Consider the following 15,860-nt stretch of genomic DNA (forward strand, 5'->3'; position numbering starts at 1 on the left):
TGTAGTGAAGATACTTTGCAATTCATATTATTATAGAATGTCTAGTACAATTAATTTCATCAGGTAAGAAGCCACTCTGGATAAGTGGATGTTTACTAGAACTTTATTTACATATATCAGTTTATTCATTTACTAGATGCTGTTTAAAGCAAACTCTGCAATGTTGATTGTATTAGTGTTGTTATAGTCAACTAAAACTGATTTTAGTTGACATTAAAGTATAAGTTGAAGGACTGAAATTATTAAAACTAAAACTGAAATAAAAATAAAGCGTTGTAGAAAAATGTTAAATATATTTTAAAACAAATAAACTAATATGATAAAAATAACAAATTTGCTAAAAATAAAAACGACAAACTAAAAAAAATAAAAAGCAAATAAAAATGTAAATACTATTATAGTATATAAATAATAATAAAATAACACAGGATTGTATTGCCGCTAATGCATGTTCATCGGACTACCTATCTAAATCAAGACACAAAACAGCAACAAGTTGAATAAAAATAAATATAAATTATTTTTAATGTTGAATAAAGTTGAATACAAATAAATATATTTTAAAGCAAAAACACAAAACTGACAAGCACAACAAATTTATCAAAAAATTTGATTAAAATTTAAAATGAAAATATACAAAAATCTATATAAAAAATACTATAATAGATTTAAATAATACTAAAACATCAAAATTTTATGGCTGCTAATGCATATTTGTTTATCTTGCCCTCTATATTTCTAAAGAAAGACACAAAACAAAGCAAATTATAATGACCTTTTATTTATTATAAATCGTTTAAATAATACAATGCAGTTTTCTCCCTCCACTGAGGTACTGACATCTGATATATTACAGTACACAAAATACAGAGTCCAATACTTTTAAACATGCTGTGTAAAATCCTTAAGAGTCCAATTTAATATTCAAAAATATAATTTTTTTCAAGCAATTGTGTGTGTATATATTTAAAAAATTCCCTGAACCCCATAAACTATACTGAGGTTTTTAAGCTGGGTACATGTACAAAGCACAACATTTCAGTGTTACAGCAGAAAGTATGATAATCATGGACATGGATCATCACAGAACAGAGAGTATTTGGTTATTGGTCTATATCCTGGAGTTGTAATATTAAACATTGCATACGCATTGCATCTGATTTTAAAATACATTTTTACAGTTCATCAAGAAATCATCAAGAAATATTGTTTCATGCAAACTAATTGCACAATAAAGCTTTAAGAGAATATTTCAGTTGTTTTTCCAGGAAAACGTCCTCACATGTGTCTTTTTCAGATGCTCAGCACAGGAAGTAAAGAACTGGTCCACAGTCTCAGATCTGGTCAATATCATCTTGTTTATGTTCTTTATTATTTCTCACTTCATTTATACAAACAAAAATCTAAAATTTGTTCTGTTCTGGGTTGAATCCAAACAGTGGCATCTTACATGAGTTTCCTGTAGTTTCTGATATCAGTGAACTTCTTCTGGAGAGATGTAAGCATGCCTGTGGAAATGTTACATTATTAGTATCATTCAGAAAATATGTAATTTATCAATTGAATATATTTAATGTTTGCACATACTTAATGATTCCGTTTAGAGAGCAGGAACTAGTCAAGTAAAATGTATGTGTATAGTGCTTTTCACAATGCACATTATGCAAAGCAGCTTTACAGAAAATCATGACGTTCATGATTATAATATCTTAATATATTTATGCCTCATAGTTGCATTAACAGATTGGAGCTGGGTGACAATATAGTTACATTTTGTGATGATGCAAGCAATCAAGTAGTTGAGATTTGCTATATAGTAGCCTATATACAGTATGTCACCCTACGAGAGTGATTGAGTTGGACATACTTGTATATACAGCTTTATCATTTGGAGCTGTATTAATATAGTGTCTAGTGAATCACTGTTTGTAACTCACCTCAATCACAGCTAAACTTCTGTTGATGCCTTGGAACGAATCGGCTCTTGAAACTGAGCATACAGTAAACACAGAAGAAACATAATTAACATTCAGTCTGAACTAATTATTATTTTATTATTAATTATTTTCCTTATGGAATATCAGTATTAAGCTATGTCTCAAACCCTCATTTTTGCTCATTTTAAGTGTCAAAATAAACACTTAAAAGAGCATTTTCAATTTTTTCGTTCCACTTGTCTGTGTTGCCCTATTTTATTTTTCTGGTATCTTTTAAGTCAGCATTGCTTTGCTTGGAAATGTTGTCTAAAAAAGCTCACTGGGTTTTGAACTTAGTTGACGTGTGTTTATTTCTCAACCTTGAGAGAGCCGTGAGCATCTGTTTGTGGGCCGAGCTTCTTCCTGGACAGGGCAGGTGAGCCGTGGTGAAGAACATGAGCGGGAGACGACTGACACGCTGAAGGTCTGGAGAGAAGCAGTGACGACACAGACGCTCTTCTTCTTGTGGGGCAATTATGATCCGCACAGCTAAATAAACCTGCGTTCTCAGTAGAGGAATCTATACAGAAAGGATGGAGAGAGAGATTTTACAGTATATTATTCAGCCCTTTCTTTTATTATACAGAGACTATTCATTTTCCAGTAAGAGTTTTTGTTACCGTATTTTCCTTGGAAAACGCTGGGTGACATGGAGCCCCGCCCAGAGGAGGATGATGAGTGGCTGCCTGCGGTTGACGTGCTGCTGCCAGAGCCAATCGAATCTGGCCGTGGCAAAGCCACACCCCTTTGAAGGCTAGACACCAAGGGGTTGGGTCTTTTCAGTATTCCTACAACTTCTGTCAGAAAAACAATAAGGGAAAAATCAGATAATGACTGAAAAGGGCTTTACTTTGTCAAATAAAATTAAAGCAGCTACAAAAGAAGCAATTTTTCAGGGGCGTAGCAACTATTTTACAGTAGGTTCTCAATTTTAGAAGACAATCATTAGTCTGCATTTAAGAAAGGCTGATTTTTATGAAGGCTTGTTTCTGACAAAGGATAAAAAAGGTAATTGTAAATTGCAATTCTGCTATTTTTCCTCAGTATTGCAAGAAAAGAAGTCAGTATTGTGAGAAAAAAAAAAGTCTTAAATACCTTTTTTTCTTCTGTGGCAGAAACAGGCTTCCATAGTTTTTTTGTGTAGTTTTTTTTTTTTTTTTTTTTTTGGCTGCAGTGCGAATTAAATGAAATTGTGAAGAGTTACTGTGTAAAACAACAGCTTTCCACCCAAAAATGAAATAATTCTGTAATCATTCACTCATGAAGGCTGTTGGTAACACAACAGTTTTGGGTCCCGTTGACTTCATGTTTTTCATGGACATACAGTAGGATATATATATTATCCATAGTGGGACCCAAAACTGTTTAGTTAACAACATTCTTCCAAATATCTTTTTTGTTCCACAAAAGAAGGTCATACAGATTTGGAATTACATGAGGGTCAGTAAATGACAGAATTTGAATTTTTTGGTTATTTATTTGATCTCTTTAAGATCCAGCAGAAGCTTCTGTCAGCCTGGGATTGGGTTGAACAAATGCGCAAGTGTTAAGCAGTAACCATATTATAGCTAGCGTTCACTAACTATTATCTGCCCTTCAGCAAATTAGTTGCAGATTAGTCAGCGTAATATCCCAATGTAATTAATATTCATGACCCAAGCCACACCTGGTAAAGTTTGTGTGCCAAGACTCTGACAGAAAATAAACTACCTGATGAAAAAAGACAACAGAAGAGAAGTCATCTTTGATAAAACTGAGCATTTTTTTTTTATTTAATTTTCATAATAAATACACTAGAATAACTGGCATTTCAGGATATTTCTCAAACCGTTCCTACGCCCTTGAGTTTATACCATGAGCTCAGTTACATGCATGCAAACTGTCAGCCTGTGATTGGCTGATAAATACCTCTTCCTGTGACATCACCATTCACGGCGTGATTGCTAACAGCTGCGTTTCTAGGCTGAATGTCGGAAAAAGGTTTCCAGCCCATTCCCATGAACAACCTCTCCTGCCTCCTCAGCTCTGAAACACAAACATCAACAAGTCCTGTAGATCTACAAGGACATACAAGTACAAACAACGTGTACAGTAACCTCTAACCATTTCAACTTAGCCTATAAATGCCTAATTTAATATATATTGTGTTGTATTATGCTCTGACCTCTGCTCTTCAGCGCTTGTTCCCACAGTATGTGCTCCAGGTCTCTGGTCCAGGCCTCTTTGGCGTCCCGTGTCTCGGCCTGTAAGATGTAGGTGTCCTGAGACCGTCTCCTCCTGAACCAGATCTCGAAACTGCGGCCGCTCACCCCACACGAGTGAGTCATTCCAATCTCACAGGTCTACAGACAAACATTAAGCAAACTTTAAATGGAAAAAAAATATTTAATCATAACTGTATTTGAAAAAAGAAAATGAGTATTGACTGTTTGCAAGGTTTTCTGTAAATTTTGACTCTGATGAATGGGCTTGATTCCCAAGGAAAACACATGAAAATAAAATATATATTTAGGGTCAGTTATTATTATTACTATTTTATTTATTTATTTATTTGTTTGTGAAATGCACTTGCAGATATAGATATTATATATAAAAAAAAAAAAAATAATAATACACAACACTTAAAAAAAATTTGGTCCCCAAAAGATTTTTTAAAATGTTTTTGAAAAAAGTCTTCTACTCACCAAGGCTGCATTTATTTGACTATAAATGCAGTAAAAACAGTAAAATTATGAAATATTATTACAATTTAAAATAGATATTTTCTATGTGAATATAGTGTAAAATGTTATTTATTTCTCGGATGCAGCACTGAATTTTCAGCATCATTACTCCAGTCTTCAGTGTCACATGATCTTCAGAAATCATTCTAATATGCTGCTTTTCCGGTTTTATTATTATTAATGTTTGAAACAGTTGTGCTGCTTCTTATTCATGTGGAAACCGTGATACTTTAGATTTTTCAGGATTCTCTGATGAATAGAAACATTAATATTCTCACACACATACCTTGATAGACATTTTGTAAACATACACATCATCTCCACGGTCGTTTTTTTTGGTCTTGGTGAAGAGGATGACGTCTTGGAAGAGAAAGACTCGTCGGAGGGAACGTTTCTTGCGGAAAATTACCCAGAATTCATCCTGCCGAATCAGTTGGCCCTGCTCGTTCAGATTCAGCTGAAGAAACATAATGACAAACAATAAAACGATTACTTCTTGCATATTATGGAAAAACTGGAAAACCAGTTTCAGATGTGTGAGAAAAAGACCAAAATTTGTGTTACAAAGAAAAATATGACTATATGGTGACCAGTTTATTTATTTGGTGAACTCTGAGTTTTTTAAACGGATTAGTCAACATTCATCTTGTAGCTTTGCCACTAACATCGCAGTCGCGGATGGCGTCCATGGTGAGCAGGTCGTTCCCGTGCCGCAGCTGGAATCGCACCACCTCCACAGCCGCCTGGATCTCCTCTCGTTCTCCGCTCTGATCCGGCACACATTCGTCCAGGATCTCCTGCAGCAGCAGACTGTATTTACTGATCCTCTGGACCGGCTTCAGCAGGTACGACGAGAGATCCATGCTGTCACCCAACTCCATCTGCTTACGCTGGAAGATTTAATTCCCATTCACTTCAATTAAACTCAGAAAAAACAGCAACAGATGCAGAAATAATTGTAGGATTTTTATATATAAAATATTAAATACATATATTGTATTTATTTGTTTATATTAATAATATATACAAAATATATATGTATATTCACATATATATAAATGTTTAAATATTACACATTAGTTTATATATTTCTATTTTCCATGTATTATTTTATTTAAATATATTTTTAATAAACATATTTTAAATATATAAATTATATAATACATATTATTTATATATGTATTATAGAAATATATATTTTAAATATATTAACATTTAAATAATATATAATACTATAAAAATATAAAATATATAAAAATAAAATACACTATAATAGAATTTTATTTTATTAATTTTATTTTATAGTTTTATTATTAATTTTATTTTATTTGGCACTATGGATGCCATCCCTGACTGTGATGTGGCTCAGTGGTAGAGCATTGCGTTAGCAGTGCAAAAGGTTGTGGGTTTGATTCCCAGGGGAACACATGTTAGGTAAAAGTGTTAGCATAAATGCATTGTGGATAAAAGTGTCTGCTAAATGCATAAATGTAATGTAAAATGCATGTTTTTGTATAACAAACTGTAGTTTCCTCACCTTGAAGTATCTGTGATGTTGGATTAGAGCGTCAGACTGGGGTTTGTTCTTGCTGTAAAGGGCGTAAAGCCCGAAACTCTCTCTCTGTGTTAATAGATATTTGTACAAGGTTAAAATGATATTCTGATGAAAATGAAAGCGGAAAGCATGATTCCGATCGAAACACAGTGCTGTCTCACGTGATTGAGGAAACAGCGCCCGACTCGGAGCGGTTCTGCCTGACAGGCCTCCAGTTCCTGCTGGAAGTGCTGGCAGTGGAAGTCGTACAGTTTCTCCAGGTTACCGAAGATGCGTCCGCGCTGACCGCGCAGATCCTGCGGGACGTCCGGCCGGGACAGCAGGGGGAAGTAGTGAGTCAAGATGTAGCCGAGAGAGCGGACGTACTCCACCTCCGTCAGCAGGAGCTCCTCCATGATGCGATGAAGCTTCCTGCAGGGAAATAAAGATAAGAATGTATTTTAAAATAATAATAATCTATAATGAAATATCAGCTGTGACTGCCTTCAGAAAAGTAGCATTTTTTATACGTGGCACCATTGAAATATTACTATAGAAATTATTGAGCTGCCACTTTTAAAATCCTTTATTTACTCTTTACTGTACCTTTACCTTTCTGACATCAGTGTAAGCTTTTGGACAGAGAAAGAAATAGCATGAAACATATTGAGACTTGTTTTTTCCCCCGTTATACACTAACGTTCAAACGTTTGGAGTATGTAATATATTTTTTTTTTTAAAGAAATGAAGTTTTATTCAGAAAGGATGCATTAAATTACAATAAAGTACATTTTAAATGTAATTTTTTAAAGATTTCTATTTCATGCTGTTCCTTTGAAAATTCTATTCATCACAGAATCATGAAAAATAAAATGTATCACAGTTTCCACAAATATATGAAGCAGCACAACTGTTTTACAACATTATTAATAATCAGAAATGTTTCCTGAGCAGCGAATCAGTATATTAGAATGATTTCTGAAGATCATGTGACACTGAAGACTGGAGTAATGATGCTGAAAATACAGCTGTGCATCACAGAAATAAATTACATTTTACAATATATTGACATAGAAAGCACTTAAAATAATTCAAAAAAAAACACACACTCTGTTTATAAAAAAAATAAAAAAAAAATACTAACTACAAAAAACTTTTGAGTGGTACTAATAGCTAGAAAGCAAAGTGCATCAAGGTAAGTAGTTTCAACTCACAGTGACTTATCTGTATATTTAAAGACAACATGAAAAGTTAACATCGTTAACAAACAAGTGTTACATTATGATTAAAGACTATAAAAGTAAAATGTTTTTGTCTTTTAGAATAATGGCCACTGTTGAATCGTTCATAATAAGACCAGAAACCCTTTACAGTAAAGTGAAGTAAACAGTAGCTGTTTTAATTTCCAGTTGTCTTTAAGTCTCTACAGTGGGCACAAGAACACAAGTAACTCACATGGTTCTGTTTGGGCTTTCTGGGGTGGATGCAGTGTTTTCTCCATCAGTTCTCCAGCTGTCTGTGAACACAGAGACGTCTCTAGCGCCCTCCGGCTCTTCACAGGCCGTCTGAGAGCAGAAGCTGCCGTGGCGGGAGTTTATGTACGGCTGGTTCTGGCAGAAGACTGGCTCTGTGATGTGGAGCTCGGGTCCCTTGCTGTTGGTTCTGCTGGCTGCGTTGTGCCAAGGAAACCACTGACAGCCCACCGCACTCGAGCCTGTGATGGGTTTCTGCTCTTGGGATGCTTTTCTGCCAACACTTTTGGCTCTCTGGTCGCAGTCTGCAGAAATTTCCTTCCCAGTCTGAGCGGTTTTGGCCTCTTTCCGGGTTTTGTGGCTGGATCTGAAGTTGAAGCAGGTGACGGTGCCGTGAATGCTGTCCCTCGCCCGACTCGCCCTGCTCTCCGACAGCTCGGGCACAATCCCATGCTCCTCTTGTACTGGGTGATATGACCAAAATGTTATTTTGCAATGCACTGCAAAAAATTACTTTTAGTAAATTTTGTTCTTGTTTTCCATTACAAATATCTCAACATTCTTGACTCATGATACAGAACATACAAACAAAATTTATAAATCATATAGTTCCGGTCCTTGATTCTGATTGGTTTAGCCAAGTTCAAAGCTGTTGTGAATTACTCTACAAACATACACCTTTGCTTACATTTGTGTGCTGCTCAGCAACCACTTTGTACGAGCCACAACTGTATCTGAGGAACTACATTGTTTGGCTGAAAAATTATGTTTTAATTAATATCATTACACTTTATTTGCTCTGTTTTATTTTGTGAAACCTTACTACCTATATGGAATAACCATTTTATAAAAGCTCTGCTTCGCATCGTGTTTAACAATACCCCAGCTGTTATAAATTCACTGTAAACCACGGCTTCTTGAGGCTTATTGCTTTATTTGATCATTTGATCATTTTGATAATTTTTACAGAAAACAAGACTTTATGTCTTTAGTCATTTCACTTCTCAAGTAAATATCCAGATCTATCCTTTTTTTCTAGTTTTATCCCCCTTGTTTTCCAGTACAAATATCTAAACTTACTTAAATCAAGCTACATTTGCTTGAGAAACTAAATGACTGAAGATATTAAGTCATGTTTTCTAAAGAAAAAAAAAATCCGTCAGAAGGAAGAGAGTTTATTTACCCTATTGCCATTAGATTTTTTTTTAAATTCCAAATTTTGAGATATAAACTTGCAATTGCGAGAAAGTAGTCTTAATTGAGGCATAAAAAGTCACAATTATGTCACAAAACAAAAAAACAAACAAAAAAACCCTGCAAAATGTGAACTCAGTTCTGAGAAAAAAATCACAATTCTGATTTTTTTTTAACTTTAATTTTTTTGTTTACATTTCAGAATTACATTTTATAGAGTCAAAATTTCATAATGTAAACTTATTAAAAAGTCGCAATTGCAAGTTTATAATTTTCAGTTCTGAGGGGAAAAGTCTGAATTGTATGATGTAAACCTATAATTTATAGAAAAAATTGCAATTGCAAGTTTATAAATTATTGCTAAGAAAAAAGGTCAGAATGACATAATGTAAACTCAGAATTTAGAGGAAAATGTCTGATCTAATGCATGATGTAAACACAATTTGGAGAGGAAGTCATAATTATGAGTTTATAACTTGCAGTTAGGAAAAATTCAGGTTTGCATGATGTAAACTCACAATTTAAAGAAAAAAAAATCGCAATTACAAGTTAAAAAAGTATGAATTATATAAAAAAATAAAATGTTGCAATTAACGTTTTAATTACATTTGTAGTTTTTTTTTATTTTTTATTATTCAAGCTTCCATGTCATACCACACAGCCCTATCTTGTATGTTCTCTGGTGAATCCTCACCTGGAGCGCCCTCGGGCCAATCAGAGTGATGTCCAGCGGTGGTTTGAGCTCCTTCCAGAAGCACCAGTCTCTCCTCCAGCTGTCGCCGGACGTCCTGGCAGTGGATCCAGGCGGCTTCCCACACCTGCAGAGCTCTGGAGCTGGAACTGGCCTGCGCTCTCACGTCCTGGAAGTGCTCTGGAGAAAACTCGTCTAACCTCTGCAGGTAAGCGTGAAGATGTGTCCAGCGCTCCTCATCTGGAGAACTGCAGTGTTGCTCCTGTTCCAAAAATCGTCTGCAATCACTGGCCACAGCTGATGCCTGAAAACAATAATGATTTCGTTAGGATTATGTTGACACAAATGTGTTGCCCAAGAATGTCAACACATCCCTTATGAAAATTATCCATTTTACAAAAAACAAACAAACAAACAAACAAACAAACAAAAAAACACATGGCTACTGTAGCCTGTCAGAACCATGGTGACCACAAATGAACCACGGTTTTGCTACACTAACCATAGTTTAACCAGGTTATTTGTAGTGAAACTGGTAATCAGTACACCAAAAACATGGTTACTACACCTTGAGATTAATTTTCTTAAGGTAATCATGGAACTAATTTCAACAAAATCTAAAAATATTTATTTCTTGTCTTTTGGAAGTTGAATTCAAAATCCATTTGGCTCAAAAATCTCAGGAGCCATGATCTTTCTAGTTAAGAAAGGGTCCTAAAAAATGGATACAAAATAAGATAATTTCTTGAACTGGTGAAATAACCAAATGTAATTACTGAATGCTTGTTGACTAGTTATAACATATAACACTCCACTAGGTGGCAGCATGATTTCATGATTTCTATTATCAGTGTTTCACTAAATAAGGAGACTATAGAGTTGTTCAGTTTGTAATCTCAAATTCTGAAAGAGAATCATATCAAACTGATGTCAAGACAGAACAGCTGTATTTCTGTAGTTGGAGGGTGCCAATAATCACTCATTGATCACAAGTTATAAGAATGTTGTGAATTGGTGTGTTTAAAGGGGTCATGAGAAAACAAAATTCTCTTGATCTTTTGACATATAAGAGGTCATTGTACAATAAAACATCCTGTAAGTTTCAGAACTCAAAACTTTGTTGTTACTCTAAAACAGCTTATATTGAAGGCAGTCTGCCGAAACCATAGTTTGTGGAATGTTCTACTCTATGATGTAATAGTGTGGATAAGCACCGCCTCCACAGAAATAGATCAACTCCTGCTTCTACATCACTGTCTGTTTAGCCCCGCCCACAGATTCTACAGTAGTGCCTGTTTAACCCCACCCACCAATTTTACATCACTGCCTGTTTAGCCCCACCCACAGATTCTATAATACTGCCTGTTTAGCCACGCCCACCGATTCTACATCACTGCCTGTTTAGCCCCACCCACAGATTCTATAGTACTGCCTATTTAGCCACGCCCACCAAATCTACATCACTGCCTGTTTAGCCCCGCCCACAGATTCTACATCACTGCCTGTTTAGCCCCGCCCACCAATTCTACATCGCTGCGTGTTTATGTATACTCAAACATACACAACTATTAGCCAATCACAGCAGCAGGCGTTTACTTCGGAGCCTACAATCCTCCATAGCTACTCAAACAGAGCGTTCTGATGAGGTGTTAAAAACTGGACAGAAAATAGTGCATTACTTCTAAATTATGATGTTTTTTGATGTAAAAATAATAATATTATAAGTGGACCCTTAGAGAACAGTACAAAAAAAAACAAGCCAGTTCATGACCCCTTTAAAGTATAAGCCATACCCTCTCGCAGAAGTGGCAGATGTACACCATCATGCCCAGCTCTTCACAGCAGCGCTCGGCCCGCGACACAAAGTCAGCCAGACTGGATTTAAACACAGACACCATCCTGTGAAACACCTCCGTCTCGGGATAGTTCGGCCCTTGAACGCTCTCTGCATCTGACACCAGCATCATCGCCTGATGCTTTCGCTCCTGATATTGAACCAGAAACATGTTACAAGAAAACATTTGCCACAAGGTTAAACACTACAGTTTTTTGCCACTTAATGATTTTGATGCCAAAGTTGAGGTTTAATCTTTACATATTTGAAGTCACTGATGAAGCGGCTCACCATAAATTTTCTTCCCTTTCACTTACATTTGCTTCGGAGAGAAAAGCTTTGAAACTCTGCAGCGTTTGCTGGATTCGTTCACTGCAGTCTTCCACAGTTTCAGCCTGCAGGAGCCGCGTTTCTCCTTCTGTGTCAAACCAGTCCTTAATCTACAGAGAGATACGCTTTCTGAACTCAAAAGACCAATGTACACTAGGGTTCAACAGTCTGGGGTCAGATTTCCATGCTTTTATTCAGCAAAAAAATTATTACTTTAATAATAAAAAACAATATAACACTAAAATAATATAATAAATATTACTCAAAAATAAATATAAATTAAATAAAATTATGATATTATACCATTAAATATAATAGAAAATAATTTCTAAATAATTTATATTAATGCAAATATAAAAATAATAATAATGTATAAATATTTATATAATAATAAATATATACTGTAATACAATCAAAAATAATAAAATAAATGAAAACTACAAAAAAATACATGTATGCTACAAAAGTTTTCTTTAATAAATAAATGCTGTTCTTTTCAAGTTTCTATTTTTCAAAGAATCCTAAAAAAACATGTATCATGGTTTTCACAAAAATATGAAGCAAAAATATTTCTTGAGCAGCAAATCATTATATTAGAATGTTTTCTGAAGGATCATGTGACACTGAAGACTGGAGTAATGATGCTGAAAATTCAGCTGCGCATCACAGGAATAATTATAATAAATAATAAAATAACACATAAAACAACTATTATAAAATTTCAAATAAATTCACACATAATTCAAGCATAAGACACTTTTGTCTTTAAAGTACAAGTAAAACATAGCAAAACTAAAACCCATCTCAACTAAATTTTGTCTTTAAAGTACAAGTAAAACCTATTTGAACTCAAATGATTTTAAACTTTTTCATTTGTCTTTTGTTTACAGCTCTCTACCTTTGCAAACCGGGACTCCATCTCTCTGAGCTGTAACAGGAAGTCCAGGTGCTGCAGGGACATATTGGACTTCCTGGCCAGGATGTGCACCTGCTCCTCCATGGCGTTGTACAGGTGTGTGACTGTGTCGATCACCTCACTGCGGGAAAACAAAGATGATTTACTGCATCAGGTACCTTCAGTATTATCTGTAAGATCAGCAGAAAGTGTTTGAAGCTGACACGTGTGTTTACCGGCTCTGTTCACAGTCTGGTGACCTCACTTCAGTTTCCCTCCTCAGCCTCGCCAGCATGGCTCCGCCTCCCCTTTGCAATCTGACCAATCGTGCATCTTCCAGCACATCCTTCATTAGAGCTCCCTGCTCCTCAATGCACTGCTGCACATCCTGATTCACACACAATCATTTCTGCCATTTACATATTCACAGAGGTATGTGCATCATCTTTACATAAGAACAGCATGTATTTATTTATAAAGAATTTTGATTGGAGGTGGGAGGCTGGTTTAAGACAGAACAAGAGCAGAGAAAAATGTTTCATTACCTGCACTGTGTCGATCTTATGAACGCCTTCCAGTTTCTTTACGGCTCCTGATAGCAGAGCGGACGCCTCCTGAAGATCTGACACAAATGGATACAGTTTCTGTAACATAAAAATGTATAACTGTAAAATGTTTCATTGTAATTTAATAAAATGTTCTTAAATAAATAAATATAATAATAAATCAAGATATAAAAATATATTAATAAATAATATTAAACATCAACATTGCATTATTAAATATTATAGTATATATTTTAAAAATATATAGTAATATATGGTCAATTATAATCTTTTATTATTGAATATACTGTAATAATATAACTGAGAATATAAAATAATATAATAATATCATTGATAATATAAAGTTATATTTATAATATAAAATTAAATATATTCATATTAATACTATATTAATAATATTAAATATAATAATAATTGTATAATAAAATGTAAAATATAATACAATTATTATAAAATATTACAAAATTATTTTCAAATATAAAAATTTAATTTATATAAAATATTATTTAAATTAATATAAATATTAAATATAATATTATAAAATTTATATATATATATATATATATAATATATATATATATATATCTATATATACTATATATATATATATATATATAATATATTATTATTATTATTATTATTATTATTATTATTATTATTATTATTTTATCAATAATGCTGGTAGGGATCAGATTGCTTGCCCAATAATATACCTGATGGATCTGTAGCCAGACGCAGTGATTGTACTGGAAGGATCCGTGTAGAGCTGCAGTCAGCTGACTGACATCCACTATTTTATAAAGAGCCTTAAGTGATGTCACAGTTTCCATCTGCAGAGGGTTGAGAAGATCAAAGTCTGTTAGAGATTTGCATGCACAACAATATTATAAAGAAAAGCACTGAAGCCAGGTGTATGTGTGCAATAATAGAAAAAAAACAGCTCTCCTGACCGTAACGCCGGGCCTTTTCTCATGACTGTGGCTGTTGTCCTTATTCAGCAGCAGCAGAACCCAATGCACAGCATGAGGATCGAGTTCCTGTGGACAAACGCTCAAGATTTAGTGCCGAAAGAGGTTTTCAAGCTGCAGTTTTAACCCAAACACACACACACCTGGAGCATAAGGAGAGCTTTGCCGATCTCTGGATGTGGCGGCTTCTTCCGTGCATCAAACACCACCGTCATCCCTAGATCTTTTTCTTTCCTAAAAATAACATACATCAGTCTTTCAGCAGTGGACATCTATTGTGTATTTGTAGGGCAGATGTTGTACCTGGTGATGGTGTGAAAGTACAGCAGTAGTTTGCAGATCTCCTGGCTTGAAATGGGCGCAGAAGCCCAGACCTGATGATCTCCATAAATCTCCACCACTGCTCGGCCTGAACGGTCCTGACCCCCTGCAGGAGGCAGATGAGGACAGATGGACATTAGACATGACAAACACAGAGCTGTCCTGGAAGTGGCTAATGCTTTCATTACATCATCCTACCATCATACAGTACACAGACACTTAAACACAACACAGACAATAAAAAACAAAAAAAAACACAAAACCAAAAACACGGTATCGGATAAGAAAGGGATGCTATTCATAGGGTTCTTAGTCTATAGTTTTCATTGCTCAACAGAATATTATATAGTGATTTTTTTTATTCACAAACACAAAATATAAAATTATTATATTTATTATTTAAATATTACACTTTTAAATTTAAAATGTATAATGTCAAGAATATACATTCAAATGTATTTATTAAATTGAAATGAATAATTTAAAAATAAAAATTATACATTTATTTTTATTATTTTTTCATTAGTTTAATTTTAAATAATTTAAAAACTATATTTTGAATATTATATATTTTAATTATATAATTTACAGTTAAATGTACATTTAAATATATTTAAATGTAAAATTAAATTTTAGATTTATTATTTAAAAAATATTGAAAAATAGACATTATATATAGCTAGATCATTTTACTTAGCTGACAACCAAATGACAGAACACCAGATGTCTACAGTTGCAAGGCACGGAAATGCATGTGATTTTAATTTGGATTAAAATGAGATATTTGGTGGGGGGGTTACCTGTAAGGCACATCATTCCTGAGTGAAGGAGGCCATCAGCTGTAAGTGCAGGAGGTGTGGATGATCTGGATGGTGGTCTCTCTGTTTCAGCTTGCGCTGATGCGTCTGAAAGATTTATCCGTGGTCCAGTAAGAGGAGGGGACAGAGTTTTTGAGTCCTGAGAGAGATCTTTAAAGGAATAAGTCAACATGCATTAAAACATGATCAAAGATGTTGCTTTGCTTCTAATAAGATTAATTGGATCATAAGGACTTGTCTTTAAATAAAACATATTGAACACATTTGATCAAACATTGATCTTTTCCTCCTTTTTTCCTTTTATACTCTCTAAAAAAGTCTCTATAAAAATAAAAAAAAAAGAAGAATAAATGAATTAATTAACCAATGAAAAAATGGATAAAAAATATAGGATGGATGAATGGATGTAAAGATTGATGTATGGAAATGCAGATATAGGATGGATAGATGGAACAATAGACGATGGATTGTTGTAAAGATAGATAGATAGATAGATAGATAGATAGATAGATAGATAGATAGATAGATAGATAGAGAA

The 15,860-nt window shown here is 34.2% G+C and overlaps 1 protein-coding gene across 1 annotated transcript in view; it reads right to left on the bottom strand.

Moving 5' to 3' along the window:
• Nucleotides 1-752: 752 nt before the first annotated feature.
• Nucleotides 753-15,860, bottom strand: part of si:dkey-65j6.2 — a 56,054-nt gene continuing 40,946 nt past the window's right edge. Inside the window, exons 4-26 of the mRNA XM_042750536.1 lie at nucleotides 15,597-15,643; nucleotides 15,305-15,472; nucleotides 14,487-14,610; nucleotides 14,327-14,417; nucleotides 14,166-14,252; nucleotides 13,929-14,045; nucleotides 13,195-13,293; nucleotides 12,886-13,037; nucleotides 12,653-12,791; nucleotides 11,742-11,864; nucleotides 11,384-11,575; nucleotides 9,594-9,894; nucleotides 7,689-8,169; nucleotides 6,416-6,665; nucleotides 6,237-6,320; nucleotides 5,365-5,589; nucleotides 4,986-5,156; nucleotides 4,141-4,318; nucleotides 3,885-4,001; nucleotides 2,597-2,773; nucleotides 2,297-2,496; nucleotides 1,938-1,990; nucleotides 753-1,508 (exon numbers count right to left, since the gene is read on the bottom strand). Of these exons, the coding sequence (XP_042606470.1) occupies nucleotides 1,949-1,990; nucleotides 2,297-2,496; nucleotides 2,597-2,773; nucleotides 3,885-4,001; nucleotides 4,141-4,318; nucleotides 4,986-5,156; nucleotides 5,365-5,589; nucleotides 6,237-6,320; nucleotides 6,416-6,665; nucleotides 7,689-8,169; nucleotides 9,594-9,894; nucleotides 11,384-11,575; nucleotides 11,742-11,864; nucleotides 12,653-12,791; nucleotides 12,886-13,037; nucleotides 13,195-13,293; nucleotides 13,929-14,045; nucleotides 14,166-14,252; nucleotides 14,327-14,417; nucleotides 14,487-14,610; nucleotides 15,305-15,472; nucleotides 15,597-15,643 (3,565 nt within the window). The 3' untranslated portion in view covers nucleotides 753-1,508; nucleotides 1,938-1,948. The remainder of the gene's footprint in view (nucleotides 1,509-1,937; nucleotides 1,991-2,296; nucleotides 2,497-2,596; nucleotides 2,774-3,884; nucleotides 4,002-4,140; nucleotides 4,319-4,985; nucleotides 5,157-5,364; nucleotides 5,590-6,236; nucleotides 6,321-6,415; nucleotides 6,666-7,688; nucleotides 8,170-9,593; nucleotides 9,895-11,383; nucleotides 11,576-11,741; nucleotides 11,865-12,652; nucleotides 12,792-12,885; nucleotides 13,038-13,194; nucleotides 13,294-13,928; nucleotides 14,046-14,165; nucleotides 14,253-14,326; nucleotides 14,418-14,486; nucleotides 14,611-15,304; nucleotides 15,473-15,596; nucleotides 15,644-15,860) is intronic.

Source organism: Cyprinus carpio, chromosome B23, assembly GCF_018340385.1.
Source record: "Cyprinus carpio isolate SPL01 chromosome B23, ASM1834038v1, whole genome shotgun sequence".
Classification (NCBI taxonomy): Eukaryota; Metazoa; Chordata; class Actinopteri; order Cypriniformes; family Cyprinidae; genus Cyprinus; species Cyprinus carpio.